The sequence below is a fragment of the Penicillium bovifimosum genome (assembly GCF_028826915.1).
Source record: "Penicillium bovifimosum strain IBT 22155 chromosome Unknown utg000005l_segment0_segment0, whole genome shotgun sequence".
Lineage (NCBI taxonomy): Eukaryota > Fungi > Ascomycota > Eurotiomycetes > Eurotiales > Aspergillaceae > Penicillium > Penicillium bovifimosum.
The window spans coordinates 27,032-49,276 of NW_026622714.1; the positions used below are offsets into that span (position 1 = coordinate 27,032).

Sequence of the window (22,245 nt, forward strand, 5' to 3'; positions counted from 1 at the left end):
ATGTTCTAAGTCGGTCTACCCCGGTTTTTGCAAGGTGAAAGCCCTTTAGCGGTTAGCCAGGAGGATGAGCTTAGCTACGAAGGTCTTGTCTAACATCGGAGCCTGAGGTATCACCGTATCACTCATAAAGGCGGCGCAGTCCTCCCACTACAATACGTAAGGTACCTACACAGTACGGAGACATGTGGCTCCATTAGCGACGAAAACATTCGTCATCTTGGTATATCAATCGCCGGCATTGAGCTTAATTCTCTCGTTCGATGGCTACACCCGTGCCCGTGTACTAGCTGGGTAGTACGACAGTGCATTAAATGACCACTTCAGAGTCAGGACCTTCACCTCACTGGTGCACAACTTCAAGGTTCCAGTTAGGCCGCATGCTTGATCGAGAATGGGTAAATGACGGATGGTATTGCAGCATGATAGAGGATCTGATGGCTTAGGGCTGGGCCTCTAGTACAGACGAACACCTGCCTGTGATAACGAGGAACACGCACAATTAGGGTAGTGAGCCTTGATCTGCCCTGAACATGATAAGGCGGATCTCGATATTTCCACGATAATATAATACTGGGGCTTTTCATGTATGTTGTGGCCTACTAACGATTCAATTGCTCCTCAGATGGCGAAAATGTCTGTACCGGGACGTCCGCCTTGTTGCTTTCTTGTTCGAGGTTTTCTGCCTATCTCCCACCTACATCCATTGGAAGGCCGTATCTACTTCGATGGCCTTCCGTCTTCTTTGGCACACACCGAATAAGAATAACAGGTTTGACGAGGTAGTGACCTGGTACAGATTGTGTACTTCAACGGCGTACACAGTATATCGTATTCACTGCAACCTACACCCCATTTCCCATTTCTAATTATACGGTCCAAAATGAATACCAATATGGCGTGATGTTTGCTCTCATTCTTGTTAATGTTGGATTGGATACACCTGCCCGTGGAATGCATGTCAGAACGAGAATGTAGGGATAAAACCCACATCAACACAGCAAGGTCAAGGGATGGAGATTCCCTGCATCATTGGCGGAATCAGGAGAGCGGATGTATTTGCCGGGCATTTGCAAAGTCCTTGGGGCATGACGCTCGCTGGTGTGGCAGCATATAGCTAGCCAGAACCTCCCCACCCTTGGGCTCTTGCCAGACGAAGTGCTTTTTGTTTTCACCATGCGCTTTCCCATCACCTGGCTGAGCGGCCTGGCCGCCCTTCCAGTGGTTTTGGCTTCTTGGCCTATGTTCTACAATACCGCAGAACTCGAGGTTACTCCCCCTTTCACAAACCAGGAGCCTGATGTTCATGTTGAGACACTCTTTCAATTCCCTAACAACGGCTCATGGATCGACAACCTGGTCGTCAGATCAGATGGCAACCTGCTTTTGACGCGCTTGGATACTCCCGAGGTCTGGCTGGTCAACACCACTAGCGGAAATGCGACCCTCGTCTACTCATTCCCCAACGTCACGAGCTGCTTCGGAATCAGTGAAATTGAAAACGATGTCTTCGCGGTTATCGTGGGCAATTTCTCCACCAAAACCTTCCAGCCTGCTGCGGGCTCATTCTCTCTTCAAAAGTTGGACTTCACCAATATCCCATCCAGCGCCGAAGAGCGGCAGTCTGAAAATCCATCGGCCTCCGAGATCGCCGCCTTGCCAGAGACTGTCGCTCCAAATGGAATGGCCACTTTCTCGAGAGCGTCCAACTTAGTGTTGATTGCCGATAGCCCCAAAGGAGTCATCTGGAAGGTCAACACCAAGACTGGAGACTATACAGTCGCTCTGAACGATACTACCATGCTTCCGGCAAAGGGCCAGAGCCTACCCCTAGGAGTCAACAGTCTGACGGTGCTCGACGATTATGTCCACTATACCAGCACGACTCAGATGAAGTATTGTCGGGTCAAGGTGGACTTAGACGCTAATCCAATCGGAGACTTTGAAGTCGTCGCTAGTGGGTTCTTGCCTGACAACATCGAGGTTACTGAGGACGGTACTGCGTATATTCCCACAGGCCCCCAAAACTCGGTCGTGCGGATCACTCCTCTGGGCCAAATCGCACTCGTGGCGGGCGGCCAAATCTCGACCGAAATGCCAGGCCCAAGCTCGATTCGCCTGAGCAAAGGCCGACAGTCACTTTATGTTGGCACCAGTGGTGGTCAAATTGCGCCTGTATTGGGCACATTCGTCGAGCCTGCCAAGGTTCTCATAATCACTTTGGGGGGTAAGGGTTGGCGATAGTACTTCTTGAGATATGTTCAACTGTTCTATGATTGGACAGCAAATGAGAGTCTTGGAATAGGCAGCGGACTCTTGTACCCTTTTGAGTAGGCAGCAACTAGGCTTCAGGGATTAGCGACACAAAGCAAGCAGTGAGAGACCCGATAGATTTCCATTCCACCACATACTCAACTCATACCTTGAGATGATTGTCTTCAAGGTTACACCCAAACCAACGACCCAGATCGGTCTGTTTTAGAGTCGAGGGGCTGGTAGACTTTTGTGAAGGCAATATCTTGATATTACCGTAGAGAGCGTATCAGGAGGACAAAATCAAAAGCGAAGTACAGTAATACCTACTCGATCATTTCAATGAGCTTGGAGCAAAACAGCAATTGAGGATTTGAGGACAATTTTCAATTGGCCGCTGATCTGATGGCTACTCGCCACCGCTACCAATAGAGGCCAGTATGGTAGTGGCTGATGTCAGCGCCCCCTATTCCCTTCATATTTTTTCCATCTTTTACTATTTCACTCTCGCGCTAACCAACGTGATAAGGGTGACTATCCGCCAGGATAATGACTTTCAAATGCGCTGGTTAGCGGCTACGACTTGTCTTTTGCAAAGCTTCACTTTGTGCCAAGGAAGGGACCTCGGGAGTACACGAGGCGCCCAATGCGCAACGGGGAAATCCCTGCCTCCGTTGGGGTATGGTGAGCTGCGGGGCCCCTAAATAACCTCGTATTCTCGCCATGTTTCTTGTTCCGTGCCTCAAGCCTTTGCAGCAACTACCAGAACAACCGCTGGTCGACAATTAACAGTCCTCGATGGTTGGTGTACCTCGCAGCAAGGGCTGCTTGGCGTGTCTCCGACGGCGAGTCAAAGTAGGGGGGAGACCTTGAACTATGCCTTGGCTTAGGACGTGCGCTAACCCCATGTATAGTGCGATGAAACCCATCCAGAATGTCAGTCATGCCAGAGGAGAGGACAGCCGTGTCCTGGATACAATAAGGATCGCAAATTTTATCACCGCTTTGCTACCTCAAGCCAACACACGCCGTCGCAAGCTGTAGTTCCCCCGAACCAATCTTCAAGATCAGACATGACACTGGTCACTGCACAACAAACACAGCACAGCACGTCGATCCCCCGCCCGTCGATGGATGAGGTCTTAGTGCCAGGATTGATGGCCCGGGCACTAGATCAACAATACCGAAAAGGCTTTTGTGATTTTGTGGATACAGTATTCCCCAACATATATTACAGCTACAGCACCCGTGTGGAACTTCCCTGGTTCGATATCGTTCATGGTGAGCAATGCACGGGAAAAGCGTTGGACTGGGGAGTTCGTAGCTTGGGGGCCTTCCAGCTGGGAAAAGCAAGTGGCAAGCAAGAACAGATCCTTACCAGCCAAGAGATGTATGGCCGCGGGTTACGCCATCTAGTTCAAAGCCTCAAGAGCTCTGCCGCTGCTAGCACAGATGCTACCCTTGGGGCCGCAATCCTCTTGGGCGTCTATGAGCTGATGAATGCGACAGCGGATAAGTCATGGTTGTTGCATTCGCGTGGGATATCTCATCTCTTCCAGCTGAGGGGCGCAAAGGGCCATACGAGGGGGTTTGGCCGTACCCTTCTTCTATCGTTCCGGGGACTCCTAGTGTTCGAGGCATTCACTCGAGGCGAGCCATGCTTCTTGGAGACCGAGGAGTGGAGGTCAATTCTTCCACAGGTCCTGGAGGACGAAGAGCGACGCGGCAGGAGCTGTCGGCTGGGTCAGCTGATGGACTTTGCATTCAATGAGATAGCACAGTGTCCTGGATATCTTGTCAAGACGAAAGTTCTGGTGGGCTCCTCGCGAGCCGCTGAAGCAGAGAGAGAGAATCTGATATGCGCAGTCAACAAGAGTCGAGAGATTCTGAGCGACGTGGAGACCCAAATGCTGGCAGGCATAAAGGCCGACCTCGAAGGGAATGAAAAAGAGAGTCGGGAATTCTTTGGGTTAATACCCAGTTGGATCAAGGACGACTCGGTAAGATTCTCAGTTGAGGGTGTTCGCTCAGGGCTCGCGCTTCTCCGACAGTTATCTGTTGTTCTGTCGGCCGATCAAACCAGACAGAAATCAGTATCGCCGTGGTTGACACTCGGCCCCAATCATAATGAGTGGGAGGTCGTAAAGGATACCGACCAACTCGCTCGTCTAACCCAAGAGAGGTCTCGACTGCACCTAATGGGCCCACGTCAACAGAGCAGCGGAAAGCTTTGGCATGATCGAATTGCGTTATCAATGGGAATGCCAGAAAAGGGTTGACCAACCCATACCACTGATGGTCTGTCTCCATGTAGCTGATATTGAGTCGAAAATTCACTAATGCACGTGATAGGTAACATCGTGCAGCTTCGTGCTTGTTTTGCCTCTAGCACGCATGAGCCTCAGGTTGTGGCATGATTTGGCCTAGGCGCCAGTGGTCCAATGGCTAAGTTCCAGCAGCTGCGATCGACACGGAAATGGTCAGACTTTGGAAAAAATCAACGAACCAAAAGCGACCGTGTTTTTCGACAATTTGGGCTGTCACGGGGATGTGATCATGTGCAATGGAGAACCCTATCGTGCATCGTAGCGTTGCATCCACTCTTCAAATCGCCGTGACGGGGAGCGACATTATTCCAGCCCACATGGAGTCTGGGCCCACTGTGGTAGAGACTGTCGATCCGGACTGACACGAAAGGAACCGAGAAGAATTTCGATCTCTGGAATGCTGGGGCTAAGTGCAGAAGCGCAGTGTTTCAAATCCGGCGACCACCAGTTTCGGCCTCCCACACTGCACGGACTGCCAGTGTACAATAGCCTTGTACAGTATATTTGTCCTACAGCGCCATGTGAGATTTAGACTTCAATCGATCGTGATTGGCCCTCTTACGGCGTATGATCGATTGTTCCTGGAGAGAGAGTGCTGGGGCATTCCTGTCACATTGTTGAAACCGGCGATCGTCCCCACCAAAGGCACAGTCGTCACTCGTCACACAATTTGTACCTGTAATTGACCTGTTTTTCTGTACGTTGTAAATCATTTCTATTCACATCAGATGCAGCGAATATCCTTCTATCTACATACTCCGCATACAATGCGTTATTGCTGGATATCGTAACATTGACTGGGGTACCTGAGGATCGTTGCGGGTACCTGATGGGACCCAGGGGTCTCGCCACCGGAGCTTGCGTGGCCCCGGAAACGCTCATCCACCCAGATTGGTCACAACACATGCTAAGCATTCTGCTGCACATTCAGATGGGTCTCACTGGCCTTTGAGAATGTCACCAATGGATCCCTAAACGTCATACGGAAATGGTATTGTCCCCTGCGAATCAGCCAAGGGTGCCGATCGAGATCGGTCCAATCATGAGCCCAATCATGAGCCCAAGTGTCGCCACAGCTTGCGTGATGTCAAAGTTTGGCGTTCTGAGAAGGATATCTATTCTTGAACGATGGCCGAAAATGACAAGTGACAGGGGGTGGGGTCCTCTTATATAGGATGGGTCGTCTCCTACATCCCGCCAGTCACCATATCTTGTTGTAGGAATATTTTTCAGAATCATCTCATTGATAAACCCATACTCTTTCTCAATCTATACAAAACTTCGACCTCATTTTTCATCTCCAATCATGCCTTCTTCGACGGCCTCTAGCGAGCGCTCCGGCTCGGTCAAGTCGCAACACAGCCCCAAGACTTCTCTCCAAACCAAGGCCGACCCTAACATGGCCCTTTATGAACAAGAGCCCAGTGCGTACCTATGCCAATCATGGCTGTTTCGATGACACAAATTGACTGTTAGCAGCGGCTGTGAACCTCCAACCAGGAGCCCAGGATACATTTTCCCTCCGAGATATGCAGCATAGAGACCGAGAGGGGAAGCTCATCAGTAAGTGATCGTATTTTGGAATGTTTGATATGCATTGCATCCTAATTCCATACCAGCCGATCCCGATCTCTCCAACCCCACGCGAAATCGTCTTGAGCGCCCGCTAGATACCATCCGATCATTCGATGCAGCCATCGAGGCACATCGCAAACAACAACGGTTTTGAGGAATCAGTTTGAACTCGAATGAATTATTAGAATGAAACGAAGGAACGCTCGTTGATGCCTATTTGAATTCTAGCACGGGTGGGTTGATGTATAATTACTTGTACCATGTTATGTATCCTGGAGTTACTACTGAAGATGTCAAATTTTGAAATGCGCTGTCAAATTGAGATACTAGATCCATTCCAAGTACCGTAGCTCCGAGGGGCCGAGTGTGCCAAATCCTTAGTCTAAATGAGCGGGAAGTGCCTCAATTGCATCATGTTGTACCATTACCTAGTCGACTGAAGGAATGGTCAATGGACAGAGCCCCATGCCCGGGATCTACATGGAACCTAGTAGATCGTCTCACAGCCGATCACGATGGTCTGAGCTACAACATACAACCTTGGAACGTTGACCTCGGGCACATCGGATATATCTGGTGCTACGTAATCCACAATTGTGCGACAAAACGTATACCGGGAACTCATCAGGCTGGCCCGTTTTACTATTTTGAAGTGTAATCAGAGAAGAAGACCAACCGCTCCCACGGGCCACGGCTATCTCGGTGGGTCTCCACGTGGAGCAATCGAGAAGATGGAAGATTGTCTTGGTTTTTGTTGAGATGGAGACCAGGAAGGAAGCGAAGAGAGTTGGATTTCTATCCTACGAACTGAGAGACTAAATAGCAAACCATGTGGGCGTTCTGCCGCTCCACACCGACTCCAGCACAAAGCAGGAGTCCAAACAGTTTTGTTTGGCCACCTTACTCCGTCCTTGTGCTAGGAAATGCCGCAGACAGACTACACTGTATACCTTTCAGTTGCCAAATAGACATGCTAGGGATGCTTTGCTAGAAGAAAAGGAAAAGTTGGGATGAAGGCATCCGCCCATTGCCGGCGCCCAGAAGCCAAGAGGCCCCACACCTCGCGTCAGCCTAACGAGGCATTTTCACCATTTCAGTTTTCAGTTTCCCCTTTACGTATTTTGTTGGAATACATACTGCCTCTTCTTTCATAGAGGATGAAGATGTCTGGAACATAGTAATAGTACAAGTGAGTTGGAGGTTCCTTGAAGAATGATGCAGTTTGATGTCCTAAACGACCGGACCAATCACTTTCGAAGTACCAAGATTTGGCTCAGTCTAGCGTGCTAATTTTGACGGGGGGACGCCTTCTGATTGGTTTGGGCGTAGTCGATTTGGCTTTAGCGCAAAGTCTAAATTTGCATAGATCAACTTCACCACTTCGCCAAGGGCCAAGGCCCAAGGCCGTGGTCAGGTCGGCTATAGACAACCTCCTTTGATTTCAGGGGAGGGATTAATGGTTTGATAGCCTCGATGTCCTCTTTCCCTGTCCCGCGCTCTCTATTAACGTCTTGAAGTCACTCTTTTATATTCCTCGCCCATTACGCCGGTCATTTCGACTGTAGTTGTTCCAACTGCCCGTTCACTCGTTCATTCGCTTTTCAGCTTCTTCTCTTTTTGGGATTCAGCTCCGCAACATACTCGCCATGAAGTTTTCCGCGATAGCGCTGGCAACCCTGCTGGGGGCTGCTGTTGCTGATCTCGACCCTATTGTTATCAAGGTACGGTTTCGTTGAGTAACATGAGAGTCTTCTGAGTACTAAGTCTTGGTGAATAGGGCACCAAGTTCTTTTACTCCAGCAACGATACCCAATTGTGAGTCGATGCGCTATTTCGTGATGATTGAGCAACCCACTGACCAGCACAGCTACATGCGAGGAATCGCCTATCAGCGTACGTTATTACGACTATCCGGTCGATTCCTCTACTAACATCTCACAGAGGAGTCTACCGATAGCAATAGCTACAAGGACCCTTTGGCCGATGCCGAGGCTTGTGCCCGTGATGTCCCCATTCTGCAGGAGCTGCGCACCAACGTGATTCGTACCTATGCCATCAACCCCACGGCTGACCACTCGGCTTGCATGAAGCTTTTGCAGGATGCTGGTATTTACGTGATCTCCGATCTATCCGAGCCGAAACTGTCGATCGATCGCGACGATCCCTTCTGGAACACCGAACTCTTCCAGCGATACACCGATGTGGTCGATGAACTGTCCCAATACAGCAACGTCATTGGGTTCTTTGCCGGAAACGAGGTTTCTAACAACATCGCTACTTCTGATGCTAGCGCCTTTGTCAAAGCCGCTGTTCGCGACACGAAGAGGCATATCAAAAAGAAGGGCTATCGCCCGATGGGTGTCGGATATGCTACCGCTGATGTGAGCAGCATCCGTGCGAACATGGCTGACTATTTCGACTGCGAGGATACCGACGAGGCAATTGATTTCTGGGGATACAATATCTACTCGTGGTGCGGCTCCTCCTCCACTTACGCCAGATCTGGGTATAAGGACCGTACGGAAGAATTCGCCAACTACTCCGTTCCTGTCTTCTTCGCCGAGTATGGCTGCAACGAGGTGAAACCCCGCACCTTTACCGATGTCAAGGCTCTTTATGAGGACCCCATGGCTGAAGTTTGGTCCGGTGGTATCGTGTACATGTACTTCCAGGAGGCCAACGACTACGGTAAGAATCAGGTCTTGGGAAGTAATGTGAGCAATTGACTGATCCCGAATTTACAGGACTCGTCTCCGTCATCGACAGCACCAGTGTCAAGACTCTACCCGACTTCAAGTATTATTCCAGCCAGATCGCCAAAGTGAACCCTACTGGCACCAAGAAGGCCTCCTACACACCGACCTTGGCTGCTCTGCGCAGCTGCCCTACCGTAAACTCCAAGTGGGGTGCTGAGGCGTCCCCCCTGCCCCCCGTCGCCGACGCCGGTCTGTGTGAGTGCATGTACGATGCCTCCGCTTGCGTGGTGTCCGAATCCCTCGACTCCAAGCGATATGCCAAACTATTCAGCACCGTCTGCGGCTACACCGACTGCAGCGGTCTGGAAGCCAATGCGACCACTGGCGAGTATGGCGCTTACAGCATGTGTTCGACCAAGGAGAAACTTGCCTTTGCTCTGAACAAATACTACATTGAGCAGGACCGCGCTGCAGATGCTTGTGACTTTGCTGGCTCGGCCACCGTCAAATCCGTGTCCAAGGCTACCGGTTCCTGCGCGGCGCAGATGAAGGAGGCCGGGGCCGCCGGGGTCGGAACTGTCACCACCGAGGGCGACGGCAAGGGTCGCTCTAGCTCTTCCTCAGATGACGCCTCGACCTCGGCTACCTCGTCCAGCGCTGGTGTTATCAGCATCCACCCCAGCACATCCTTTGGATCTTTCCAGGTGGCAGCTTACATTGCCACCGCGGTTCTGGCGGGTGTTGGAATGATCGCTCTATAATTTTATCCTCTAAGACCAACCATCTGTAATTTTGGTTCGTGTATATTCTTGGCCATTTTGGCATTTGCTTTCCTCTTCTATTCCCAGATTCTCAACCAGGGGGCTCGGAACTCGTTCAATATAACGTGGAGATAGCCTTGCTCTGGAGCCCTTCCCGAATTGGTGACTTTGTTGGAAAACCAAGTCGATGATCTATGTTATTAGGCAAATTGTCAATATTGGATCTAATTACTTTATCGCTTGCCTGCCATTCTATTTTCAATCACGGTGATGATTCACTTTTGGTTTGCTTCGACTACCATATTCCTCAATTCCAGTACCCGGACCCGAGAGATGGCTCGTGATAGTCCAGAGGGCTCCACGCGTCAATGTCAAATGAGTCTGGATGTGCATTATTAGGAATCCCCTCCATGCAAGGACTGTAATAATTCCCCAACGAAGTCAACTGATCGACCTTGTCGCCTTGGCTGTACCACGTGTCTTTGGGTGACATACGCCCGTCGTCGTCAATCGGCTTGGGAATGAATCCTCGGAGTCTTAGTTTGCATACACGGGCAAATGCCGAAATCCTGTGGAGGATCGCATTCCCATCGTCGAACATCTATATCCAGTTCCTGTGGCCGATAAGATTGGGTTGGAATCTAGGGAATTGGTGCTTGTTGACGGCCAGCTGCAATACGACTTCGAGAGTGAAATGAGAGCAGACCGGGCCATATCCCCGTACGTGAAACCCAAGAAATATGCATTCGACAAGCAGCATGCAGGCCCTAAAAGCGAAGTTTGCGGTATCTATTCAGTTTCCACATACCATACCTTGCAATAACAACAGTTCCCATCACACATGCAGCAACGAGAATTGCAAATGCTGAAGTACTCTCTTCAAAGAAGTTTGCCACGTTCATCCCAAACAAACCCGCCACAAATGTTGACACAGCAAATCCCAACATACAGATTTCGAGTTGAGCCTCAAAGATCAGAATCTGATTTCGCCGCACATCCAAAATAGACTGAATTGTCTCTGTTGTACGTTCCACGTCGCCCAGCAATGCGCTTGCAGACTCCGCGATCGCATCCGTGTTCTTGTAGTATCCCTCTAGGAGATACTCAACTTCTTGGTGATCTTCTACAACATGCGGCTTACCCGCCAGCCGATCTGATAAGTACATCAACGCCATATCATCGTCATTCTCGAGAATTTCCCGTAAGGCGGAGCGAAACTGGCGGGCGCGTTGTTCGATAGCCACCAGTCTTTTCCTGTGATCCTGCAACCCGCGGAGAACCGAATGAACGACGTCTTCTCTCGTGGAATCATGCAAACTGTCGGCAACCTCTCGACGAATGAGAACATGTTCCGCTTCAAGAGTGGCGATAACAGAAGCAAGTGCTGCATCCACGGCTCGGAGTTCAAATGGCAGTTTGCTGAACATACCGCTTCCCGGACGGGGGCTGAGCCTACCCTTGAGGTCGGTCATAAAGACGTCTTGCACCTTAACGTGACTGTCTTCTAGTGGGAGAAGGAAAAGAAGCACACCATCTGTGCAGACAAGAAGCCGCAGTGTGAACATGCTGATGAAGATTGTCGTTGGGCGGACCAATATATGTGGAATTCCCTCGGAGACAAGATCGACATTCCGCAGGTCTCGGCCATCTAGTCCATACCGCTTGGCCACATCTTCTCTCGTTCCGCGGACTTCGGAATACTGAACGGAGCCATCAACATTCAGGACCATGCACCGCAGCTCCGTCGCATCGTTCATGCGGCTATTCGACAGAGCCAAGGATAAGTTGAATACTTTCTTATTAAAAGAAGCTTCTTGATTCATCTCACGCTTTGACATCACATGATGTGATTTATTAGGCGACGTAATGATTCCTCGTCTGCCGTAGACTGTGTTCCTCTGAGGTACCTTCTTTGGCAGTTTGACGCGGGCAGTACCGGAGAGGCAGTGGAGTTGCCTTGGGGGCACATGGTGACACCTTGACAGCCCATCGACTCCGAAAAACGGGAGACAGGTCCTGAAGGGGAATCGACGCATAATTTATGTTGTTGTAGCTGCGGCAAGTATATCCGATATGTGGAGGTGGGCAATTATCACCAGCTTGTATTGGGGCGAGTGCGGCTTGGCAGGTGTGGCTGACCCTGTGGCTTCTTCTATGCTGGAGGATTAGCTAGCTTGCGCAGTATAAGTACATAGTGATTTAGTACAGTAGGGTTCTGAGTGAAAGTCATGTTAACCTGTTGATAAGCAACTTAAAGCAAGAAGATTAATGCAGGTAGAACAATGAGAACTACTCCTGTCTAAATCTGATGGCGTACAATGAATAGCCCACTGAACGACGCCAGAAGTGAACAAGCCAGGGAAACCACTATATGACATTAGCATGAGGTGGTTGATGCATCCATGAAGGAATCGTAACTCACAATATGTATGCTTAAGCCCCGAAACATAGCAAGCTACCACAATCTCGTGCACTTGACCACTCAGGTGCTTGATGTAGTTCGTATCAGCCATTGCGCGTTCGATAATCTATGCAAGTTAGCCCTATTGAATTCTATCATTCAAAAGCAGGTCGGAGAAGTTTCACCTTGCCAGAGCCAGGCCCGTGAAGATTTTGCCGCAACTGCCGCTGGAATTCCATGCCCAGAACAGAGTTAGAGATTGTCACACCAGCCGTCATAGAAAATCCGGTGATGAGCATGTATCCTGCAGTCGCCATGGCTACTTCCTCGGGAGGGAGCATAGCGGACATGGCAATGAATGACGAGGCAGCGGCGATACCTGTTCCGAGCCCACCGGGGAGGATAAAAAGTGACTCCCTGAAACCAGTGTTACCGTTCCAGCAAAGATAGAGAAGAACGTAAGATATTGAGGCCACAAGTCCGGCGACCACAAGCAGAATCTTGAACTGGCCTGTTCGACGGATAAACATCCCAGCTAGCAGACCGCCCATGGTGTTTCCAATCACTGCAGGCACGAGATGAACACCCGCTGCTGTGGTCGATGCTCGCTGGGTGACTTGGAAGTACAATGGGACTGAGAACATCATTCCTAGCTGGGCGGTTATTTGGAGGGCACCGATAAAGTAGGCTGTCGGTACATTCGTTCGACGGAGGATGCGGAGGTTGAAGATTGGCTCGCGGGCTACAAAGGCTTCAACCAGAACAAATGCCACTAGAATTGAGATTCCACCACTTGCAAAGAGGGCTGTGGGCCATGAATTCCATGGGAACAATTTTCCGCCTTGGTCGAGGAGCGTAGTCATAGCGATAATGGATGAACCCAGCAGCGCGGTTCCTAAGAAATCAACCTTGCCAAGTTTATTTTCTTCAGCGTCGGAGACTTTGCTCTCGCCAACATGTAGCTTAACAACCACTAGAACTGCAGCTAGGGCGAGAAACGGGGCTTGAAGAATGAAAAGCCTGCACGCGGTTAGCAATCACTCAAAGGCCATTGGATCTGGGCATGTACCATCTCCATCCGATGGTATCGCTCAGCCATCCACCTATGGGACCTCCTAGACTGCGTCCCAGTGTCATGGCAATGTTCACATATGCTCTCCACGTAGCAACCTCACGCTTGGGCACGATGTCTGTGATGATAATTGAGCTGATGGTCATGATTCCGGCGCCACCCGTTCCGCTAATTGCGCGACCAAGAATAACCAGCGGCATCTTGGATCCGATGCCACTATTTGTCGTTAGCATCATACTTCATTGGTTTCATGAAGATCATTCTTAACCTCATAATACAGCCAGTCGTGAACAATAGGTATGAGAGCAGCAGCATCGGCTTACGGCCATATATGTCGCTCAATTTTCCATACTAAACGGTCTATCAGGCACTGCGATCTGCTCTCTTCGGTATGCGCTCACTCACCATGGGCTGGGCAGCACAAACACCCAATGTATAACCCGTGGAGAGCCAACTGGCATCGCGCAGTCGATTGAACTCTGACGAGATGCGGCCTGCTGCCGCCATCACAAGTGTCGCATCGGCATTGGAAATAAATTCGCCTGTATTCGCATATTAACTCTCCGGCCGTTTCTTTGTTTTCTTTTTGCTTCTGACTTTGTAATTGAACTTACCCAGTAAAAGTACAGCGATAATCGTCCCAACACTCTTCAAGGCCTTCTTTGACTCTGCATCAGGTCGCGGAAGCAAAGGACTTTCTTCATCTCGCATGTGTCCAATATCACCAGAAACAGAATGCGCCCCGATGACACCCTTTGCATGCATCGCCGGCTCAGCCTGCGTATTTTCTGTATGGGTCATTGCGGGCGAGCAGAGAAGACTCAGAATTCTCGTGTCAGCTACCGGTCAGCCGTGGAGGAAGACCAAGGTATATGCAAGAGATACTGTGTCACGACAAATTTACCTTTAGCCCTAGTATTGACTCAAATCTCACTACCACGATAATAGTGATTCAGGGACGGAAGCATCCGTCTCCGACGGGATATCCCAAGCAGAAGGTAATGTGTTTTAAAGTGTGCTCATCCAGATTGTAGAGCACGCAATGGTACGCAATGGACCCACTTCTATACTTCTGGCCACCGAGTACATGTACCTTCGTTTCTTACTCTTAGGAATAAGAATGAGTGAAAATAAAGAAAGACTGTAAGACAAGAAGTGAGATCAAAGTCTCCCTTATCTTGTACTACGTGGTACCAACCTTGTTAGAAAGATGATTCCGTATTGAAAATCTATTCAGATCTTTAACGTGCTCAAGAAAGCTTTTCCCCTCTCCGATCGCCATTGGACCCATTGATGGCATCATTCTCAACCGTGAGACTCCACAACTCTAAGCTCCACATTAGCCGAGCTCCAACGGGATAACGGCTAAATGTTCCGAGCATGCAGTACACAGTATAACATAACTACTTTAGCTAGGTACTGTTGTGATCGAAGATAGTTCTTTAACTCACAATGAAGTTGATCGCGGTGGTCGCCGGCCTCATCGCCGTTGAAGGAGCCGCCCTGAGTATTCAATCCAACCTACAATCTCCAGTTCAGTCAGTACTCAAACACAGCCAGGCACTATCACGCCAACCAAATATCCTTTTCATCATTACCGACGACCAAGACCTCCAGCTCAACTCCACATCCTACACTCCGTTCATATCAAAGCACCTTCGCGAACAGGGAACTTTCTTCCGCAACCATTTTGTCACTACGGCACTATGTTGTCCCTCGCGTGTGAGTTTATGGACCGGTCGCCAGGCACACAACACCAATGTAACCGACGTAAACCCCCCGTACGGGGGATATCCCAAGTTTGTCGAGCGCGGCTTCAATGAGAATTTCCTTCCTGTTTGGCTACAAAATGCGGGCTACGATACCTACTACACGGGTAAAATGTTCAATTCCCATACCATCTATAACTATGACAGCCCCCACGTCAATGGCTTCAATGGATCGGATTTCCTCCTTGATCCCTACACTTATTCATACCTCAATTCAACCTACCAGCGGAATCATGACCCGCCCGTAAGCCATGAGGGTGAACACACCATCGATGTGATCACGGGGAAGGCTCTTGGTTTTCTCGATGATGCCTTGGACGGCGAGAGGCCATTCTTCCTGGCCGTTTCCCCTGTCGCACCGCATTCAAATGTGGACCCTGGAGATATTTCATCTGGCAATATTTATATGTCGGCGCCTATCCCTCTCAAACGACACGAGCATTACTTCCAAGATATCAAGGTGCCCCGCGCGGCAAATTTCAATCCGAACCAGGTAAGCGCGATCATTGGTGAAATATCTTCCGTTTGCCTTGGCATCTCTGACTGATAGTTTCGATGCAGCCGAGTGGAGTCAGCTGGGTTCATGATCTGCCCCTGCTGAACCAATCAACGGTCGACTACAACGATCACTTTTATCGCTCACGTCTGCGCGCCCTACAGGGCGTAGATGAACTAGTTGACTCCCTAATTACTCGACTCGAAGCGAGTGGTCAAATGGATAACACCTACATCATCTATACTTCGGATAATGGATTCCATATCGGCCAACACCGACTGCCCCCGGAAAGACTTGTGGGTTCGAGGAGGATATTCGCGTTCCCCTATTCATTCGGGGACCGGATGTTGCCAAGGGTCATGTGCAGGATGCGGTGACGACCCATGTTGATCTCGCGCCGACGCTTTTCTATCTTGCTGGAATTCCGGCACGGGATGATTTCGATGGTGCCCCAATTCCTGTTACGCCTGGGCTTGATGGTGAGCGGCATGAACATGTCACAGTAGAATATTGGGGCTCCGCTGTTGCCGAAGGTGCTTTTAGCGGTATTGGTAAGTTTAAAAGACATTGCCAGCTTCGAGATATAGAGGCATTGATATTAATTTCCAACTTACAGGTCCTGGAGGCTCAGCCTTCATCCCGAATAACACCTACAAATCCGTTCGTCTACTAGGCCGGGGTTACAACCTGTACTACTCGGTCTGGTGCAATAACGAACATGAGTTTTATGATCTACTAGTAAGTAAACACTACTCACAATATACCTCGTGCAACAACTAATCATCCTCCAGACGGATCCGTACCAGTTGAACAATCTGTACCAAACTACCTCTCAGGCCAATGGAGATGAGCCCCAAATCCTCGGTCGCAGTTTAACTCAGGCTATCAATCGACTTGATGCCCTTCTCATGGTCCTCAAGTCCTGCCAAGGAGTGACTTGCATCCAGCCTTGGGATGTTCTTCACCCATTAGACCCAGTTGATACTCTCCTGGACGCACTAGATGAAGAGTATGATGGGTTCTATGGTGCACAGCCCCGGGTTTCCTTTAGCTGGTGTGATGCGGGATATATCGTTGCCGCCGAAGGACCACAGGTACCTTTGACTAGTCGGCATGGCGTCTCTTGGGAAATATGGGTGTGAAGCCCGATAGATTGTAGATAGAATGTAGATAAAACATGGTACCTAGGTATGACTTATTCTAGTATTAAACCACATTCTAAGGTTCAGAGACTGCATTGTAGGGACACTGAAACAGTGATTATGTGGAAGTATAACCCGAATGTGACAGGGAACACCCGAATAGATCCACCTATAGATGCTCAATACTGCCGAAAGCCAGTAATCAACTGAAAAGGCCAAAGAGGCCAAAGAGCCCCCACGATCACTTTGAGACTCCGCAAATGGGACGCTCTCGTCATATAAGCCGTGATGTCGCCATATCTCCCCACCGTGTCGCGACAAGACTTGACGGCTAATGTCGTGCTAGCTGGAGATTGCAGCAAGCTTGAGCTTTTATATCATAAGCTTTGTTTTCTTTTGTTTCTGCTTTTCTCTTTTCTCCTATAAGAATAGCTGGGAGGCCGCGAAGAATAAGATTGTGCCCACAGAAGCTCAAGGAACCGATATTCACTCATTACACTGATCCTTTGATGCCCTATTGTAGGGTCTATTAGATGCAAAAAATGGAGAAAGGCATCTTAGATGAGAAACACAAGGCCAGCGAGCAGACCATCAGCACGCGCTCTAGTGAACTTGACGATGCCATCGTCAAGGACTGGGATAGCGAGGAATCAGGCGTTCGGAGGAGGTAAGTCGCTGTAGTCGGGTGTTCACTGTGAGCGAAACATTGACGATGTGCGTGCCAGGGTCGACTTCATTCTGCTTCCTATCCTCGCTGCGGCTTTCTTTGCTTTGCAGATGGACCGGGGCAATATAAGCGCTGTCTTGACATCGACGATCACAAAAGACCTCAATATCACCACAAATCAAATCAATATTGGATCCCAGCTGCTCTCGGCTGGCATCGTCCTTTCTGAGATCCCATCTAACATCATTCTCCAGCGAATCGGACCACGAAAGTGGTTATCAGGCCAATTGTTCGCTTGGGGATTAGTCGCGACTTTCCAGGCCTTTGTCAAGTCATATCCCGCATACCTGGTTACGAGAATTCTGCTGGGACTTTGTGAAGGCGGCTTTATTCCAGGTGCGGTCATCTCGCCTACTGGTCCCAACAAGGAATACTAACGCACATCAGGTGCATTGTACTATTTGTCAACCTGGTACAAGAAGGACGAGACTAGTCTACGGGTGAGTTTGTTCTTCTATGGGCAGATGTTTGCATCCGCTACATCCAGCTTGATCTCGGCCGGTCTGCTCAAGCTGCACGACACACATGGGTTAGAGGGATGGAGATGGGTATTTCTGGGTAAGTTCAAATTCCGAGAATCGGGGAAGAGACGACTAGCCGGACCGATCTAATTACACCCATAACTAGTCGAAGGTTTGATTACCCTGGCCATCGGCATTTTCTTCACTCTGTTCGTGCCACCTTCGGCTGGAGATGGCCATCCATTGATTGCCCTGGGGCGTTGGAACTATTTCACCGAGCGCCAGTCACATATCATTCGCAATCGTGTTCTTCTGGATGACCCAGCCAAGGCTACGGGCCATATTCAGATCACCAAGTCAGACATCTGGCAGACGGTGAAGCAGCCGCGTATCCTCCAGCATGTGTTCTTGACTTTGGTTTCGATGTCTGGCTTCTCAGGGTTGACCCAATACACACCCACCATGATCAAAGGATTGGGCTTCGATGCCGTCAGGGCCAATGCATTGGCCTCGGTTCCAGTGTACTGCAGCATGATCTGGCTGATCATTCTGTCTGTGGCTGCGTAAGTGTCTGGTCGCATTGTGCGATGATTGCAAGAAACCAAAGGCTGACTCCCAATAGCGATAAGACGAGACACCGTGGACCATTTGTGCTCTTGGCGATCACCTGGAATGTCATATCCTACGCGTGTCTCCGCGCCAGTAACCCCCACGCCACACAATGGCATCGGTACGGAGTCATTGCAGTCGCGAACATCGCCTATTGTAGCATGCAGTGAGTCCAAAACGTCCTCACGTTCTCACATACACTAACGCCCCAGTAGCATTCTCAATGTCGGCTGGCTATCGTTCTACTGCCGTACACCCCAAGAACGAAGCGTTGCTATGGCACTGGTTGTCATGGCCGCCAACTGTGCTGGTATCGCAGGCTCGCAAATTTTCCGTACGTCTGACGCACCGAAATACTTGCATGGCCTCACTGCCATCTGCTCGATCGCCGGTGCATCGTGGGTTCTGGCATTCTTGCTTTGTGCTCAATATTATTTCCGTCGACAAAAGGCGGTTGCTGCGGACGGGGAAGCCGAGGCCAAAGCCTAAATGAAATAGTGGCGATAAGTCGAATGAGAAATATTTTCTATACTATCCTAACTATTAGCTCCATGTTTATCCCATGTTGGCCGAATCGAGATGTTGTGAAAAACCCTGAGAACCGCGCCACCTCTATGGGCAGGCTCCGACATGAGATAAGATATCAGTTTACATAAGTCATAACGTGAGGTCGGGTGAAGTCAGGACTCAGGAGGATGTGGGACTGTGGGTAAGCTCAAAGGCACAGATACGGAGTAATTCAATGTGGCCAAGTTGTCGGCCATGCAGATGCCGCGATGAAACAGTTGGGGAGAGGGCGACGGCAGGGGCCGCAGGGCCTTCTGTCCCACACCGCCTTTAGGTATTGCCAACAGCTAGTGCGGCCTCCTGTACCTCCTGTCTGCGAGTAATGAGTATTGCATCCTGTGGATGATCAGAGGCTGCCGGGGCAGCGGGCATTGTCAAGATTTGAAGATGATGGATGGCACGAGGTGACGAGATGCCATCTTTAAGGCTTTCCTTCCTTATGCATGGTGTTATCCTTTTGGGGACTTTGATCCCATATTTGAATGCCAGCCAGGCCAGCCTCAGTGAGCCTCATAGGAAATAAGCTTAATAACTAATGATCAGCTTATTTCATCGTCATGAAATTCACCGTAGATGTCTTTATCCATAGACATAGTTAGTTTTACGGCTCGATTATTTGACGAATTAGTGAGCAGAGCGGTTTACGAGTGACTTAGTACTACCAGTCTACCATCAATCAACCCAATAGACTGCGAGTAGACCACGTTAAGATTGAAGAATTAACATAAATTGCCACAATACCTTGCCTATGTCCGCAGATGACAGTGGCACTGGTAACAAGAAAGAGCCCCAGGCTAGGAGTTCTCAGGCCTAACATGCAGTTATGCAGATATGTGGCAGTCAAGACATCAGGGCGACCTAACCCAATTGATTAGTTGATGACAGATGCAACAAACTAGATACAAAATGCTAATGACCAGACATCTGCATCATGACTATATAAACGACTATTCTAACGACCAATCGATGAAAAGACAACAGAACCCGAGAGATGTGGAAAAGGTAACAGAGCTCTTGACCTAGAGCTAGCCTGAGCCCTGAGGTAATCGAACATTTCCGATCCCGACATTTTCCACTCCATTCCCTATGCCCATCACCTCCAAATATCGCTTAACGTGGCAGCCGTGGTGCCACAGGTTGTAGGCACAGTGTACAACAGGTTTGGGTCACTCTCCCATTGAACAGTGCCGTCACTCTTCACTCGAATGTACTTATAGGTGAAGGTACTTCCAGCAGGCAGTGTGACAGTTACAAACCACAAGTGATTGCTGGTCGTGTAGGACGAAGCACTCAGAGCGATAGCCTTAGTCGTATCCCAGGCGCCAAGCTGGGAGATGGATCCAGTAAGCTTGACATTCTCGCCGAAGACGGTAGTGGCAATGACGTCGAATGTCACTGCGACACTAGTAGGCGCTGTGCATGGTATGTCTGTCGTCGTCGTCATAGTAGATGTGGTAGTAGTTGTCTTGGTAGTGCTTCCGCCTCCTGATCTGCTAGTCAATGTGGCGGGCCAGGCAGTGTTGGTCGCGCTGCTGAAAGTTCCAATGGCAGAAGTAGCACTACACTGGGCTGGAACACTGCTGGCAGCTGTCTCCCCCACGGTGCTGGGACGATGGCATTTCGACGCTCGTTGGCGGTAAGAAGCGCTGCGTAGGACCAAGTCAGGTCTTTGGCTGACAGTTGCGAGCCATCCGACTTGGAGAACTGTTCGGACATGGCCCCATCGGATAGAGAATATCTTTGCTGGGTGTATATCAGTGGCAGGTTCCCTATGTCTTGGTAGAATAAAGATACATACCACAATGCCGACGTATCCATCGGCGTATATCTTGACAGCGCTAACAATTGCGCTGTATGCTGGACTGGATGAGGGGTAGGTACCAACAGCAGCGGCACTATATAGATCCTTGAAGAAGCCTAAAGACACTGAAGTGATCGTCAAAGAACCAATACGGTTCCACGTATAAATAGCATCGTACAGTTGCTCGGCTGCCGCCAAGGTGCACAGGTACCAAGGGTTACCGCTATAGTATGAGTCCTCTGAGTATCGACCGACGGACACGGCCTTGCCAGCGCCTATACCTAAGTTGATACTGTAGACCGACCGGAAGGAATCGGTCACGGCCTTGTGGTTAGCGAGTGCTCGTGCTGAGCAGGGCTGGAATGTGGTGTCATCGCACCCGGCTTCGGGATCGAAAGTGTGAATGCTGCCGAGTATTGTGTTTGCGTCTTTTCCACTGCGACCGCCGCCAAAGTTGGCCAGGATGTAAGACCCAGTCCAGAAGGACTGAAGGAAGCACCGTACTTGTGGTGCCTGGGAGTCGCAGTAAGGACATGATGAACCCACTGCCGTGGCGAACGCGCTTCCCTCTACCAGGGCGCGGTGCTGAGCCGCGATGGTGAAGAACGAAGAGCCAGACACTTCTTCCCAGAGGTCTGAATTCATCAGGAGTTGTTCAAGTGTGGGTCCAAGTTCACTTACCGAATCCAGTCTGATTCCAGTACTGGGCAACATACGAAAGATCGTTCCGCACGACAGGCCAGACAATACTGGTGGCATAACTGGTGTATCCATTTTCCTACGCCAATCAGCAATGTCCGACGATCACATCCTGGATGCCTACAATTAGCCACTGTCCAAATGAAATCAACGCGGTGGCTCGTAGGGCTGGTCCATCGCGCTGAGGTCGACCCCAAGAGCCGGTGAAAGCAGTTTCATCGGCGTTGAACTTGGGCTCAGCCAATCCACTCCCACCGGACAGTCCGCCCGATGGATTGGACACAGTCTGAAGATGAGCCTGCGAGTTAATAAATTCTTCTATAAAACTCAGCAAATCCGTATCGCCGTTCTTGAACATGTCAATCAAGGCCTTGAATACCAGAGCAGAGTCGCGAGTCCAGGTATAATAATCTATACTGCTGGTCAGTGACCACCTCGACCACCAGCTGAACTCTTCTTACAATCCGGATTGGAAGTACTCGGACTAGCGACGACGACGCCTGCCTTTGCACTCTTCGCATGAAAACCAGCCGATCCGATATTATCCAGAATGCCCTGTCTTGCTACAGTGGTCTCAGATGCCAGCCATGCATCCAAGGCGCCTGTAGAACGAGGAGCCAGGGGAAGTTGGCCCTGCGGTGATGCGATCACAACATGGCCGAGTGTCAGCGCCCAAAGCGCAATCCAAAAACGAGCCATCGCGGGGATAGAAGATGAGTTGGTGTGAGTTCCATCGGGGACAAACGTGGGTTTTATACGTAAATCAGGTGATCTGGTGCAGGTGTATGCAGGTGACTACACAGTAGACGCATCTCGCGCGGGAAATTCACTCGGTCGCGAATGCCGAGATCCAATTCATTTGCCTGGAAATCGGTCTGTGTCTGCGCGGTCT

General features: G+C 50.0%; 9 protein-coding genes across 9 annotated transcripts; 6 read left to right on the forward strand and 3 right to left on the reverse strand.

Annotated features, from left to right (window-relative positions):
* Positions 1 to 1,173: 1,173 nt before the first annotated feature.
* Positions 1,174 to 2,241, forward strand: N7515_005175 (uncharacterized protein; the record flags this gene model as incomplete). The annotated part of the gene is made up of 1 exon (XM_056665919.1): positions 1,174 to 2,241. One exon carries the CDS (start codon positions 1,174 to 1,176, stop codon positions 2,239 to 2,241), a length of 1,068 nt encoding a protein of 355 aa, XP_056519515.1.
* Positions 2,242 to 3,323: 1,082 nt separating this feature from the next.
* N7515_005176 (uncharacterized protein) lies at positions 3,324 to 4,529 on the forward strand (the record flags this gene model as incomplete). Its single annotated transcript, XM_056665920.1, has 1 exon — positions 3,324 to 4,529. The coding sequence occupies one exon, from the start codon at positions 3,324 to 3,326 to the stop codon at positions 4,527 to 4,529; it is 1,206 nt and encodes a 401-aa protein (XP_056519516.1).
* A 1,354-nt stretch (positions 4,530 to 5,883) lies between these two features.
* N7515_005177 (DUF2406 domain-containing protein) lies at positions 5,884 to 6,306 on the forward strand (the record flags this gene model as incomplete). The annotated part of the gene is made up of 3 exons (XM_056665921.1): positions 5,884 to 6,001; positions 6,057 to 6,140; positions 6,197 to 6,306. 3 exons carry the CDS (start codon positions 5,884 to 5,886, stop codon positions 6,304 to 6,306), a joined length of 312 nt encoding a protein of 103 aa, XP_056519517.1.
* Positions 6,307 to 7,798: 1,492 nt separating this feature from the next.
* On the forward strand, positions 7,799 to 9,609 carry N7515_005178 (glycoside hydrolase family 72 protein; the record flags this gene model as incomplete). The annotated part of the gene is made up of 5 exons (XM_056665922.1): positions 7,799 to 7,873; positions 7,930 to 7,967; positions 8,020 to 8,045; positions 8,094 to 8,840; positions 8,897 to 9,609. 5 exons carry the CDS (start codon positions 7,799 to 7,801, stop codon positions 9,607 to 9,609), a joined length of 1,599 nt encoding a protein of 532 aa, XP_056519518.1.
* Positions 9,610 to 10,376: 767 nt separating this feature from the next.
* N7515_005179 (CorA family magnesium transporter) lies at positions 10,377 to 11,447 on the reverse strand (the record flags this gene model as incomplete). The annotated part of the gene is made up of 2 exons (XM_056665923.1): positions 10,377 to 10,398; positions 10,423 to 11,447. The coding sequence occupies 2 exons, from the start codon at positions 11,445 to 11,447 to the stop codon at positions 10,377 to 10,379; spliced, it is 1,047 nt and encodes a 348-aa protein (XP_056519519.1).
* A 461-nt stretch (positions 11,448 to 11,908) lies between these two features.
* Positions 11,909 to 13,883, reverse strand: N7515_005180 (uncharacterized protein; the record flags this gene model as incomplete). Its single annotated transcript, XM_056665924.1, has 7 exons — positions 11,909 to 11,976; positions 12,032 to 12,137; positions 12,196 to 13,030; positions 13,080 to 13,298; positions 13,351 to 13,433; positions 13,488 to 13,624; positions 13,697 to 13,883. The coding sequence occupies 7 exons, from the start codon at positions 13,881 to 13,883 to the stop codon at positions 11,909 to 11,911; spliced, it is 1,635 nt and encodes a 544-aa protein (XP_056519520.1).
* Positions 13,884 to 14,534: 651 nt separating this feature from the next.
* On the forward strand, positions 14,535 to 16,489 carry N7515_005181 (sulfatase family protein; the record flags this gene model as incomplete). The annotated part of the gene is given in 5 exon segments (XM_056665925.1): positions 14,535 to 15,344; positions 15,413 to 15,643; positions 15,655 to 15,898; positions 15,964 to 16,085; positions 16,139 to 16,489. The coding sequence occupies 5 exon segments, from the start codon at positions 14,535 to 14,537 to the stop codon at positions 16,487 to 16,489; spliced, it is 1,758 nt and encodes a 585-aa protein (XP_056519521.1).
* Positions 16,490 to 17,031: 542 nt separating this feature from the next.
* Positions 17,032 to 18,775, forward strand: N7515_005182 (Major facilitator superfamily domain general substrate transporter; the record flags this gene model as incomplete). The annotated part of the gene is made up of 6 exons (XM_056665926.1): positions 17,032 to 17,156; positions 17,215 to 17,552; positions 17,604 to 17,774; positions 17,844 to 18,240; positions 18,300 to 18,452; positions 18,502 to 18,775. 6 exons carry the CDS (start codon positions 17,032 to 17,034, stop codon positions 18,773 to 18,775), a joined length of 1,458 nt encoding a protein of 485 aa, XP_056519522.1.
* A 1,171-nt stretch (positions 18,776 to 19,946) lies between these two features.
* On the reverse strand, positions 19,947 to 22,052 carry N7515_005183 (putative glucan 1,4-alpha-glucosidase; the record flags this gene model as incomplete). The annotated part of the gene is made up of 6 exons (XM_056665927.1): positions 19,947 to 20,385; positions 20,454 to 20,596; positions 20,652 to 21,289; positions 21,336 to 21,432; positions 21,478 to 21,764; positions 21,815 to 22,052. 6 exons carry the CDS (start codon positions 22,050 to 22,052, stop codon positions 19,947 to 19,949), a joined length of 1,842 nt encoding a protein of 613 aa, XP_056519523.1.
* Positions 22,053 to 22,245: the final 193 nt, after the last annotated feature.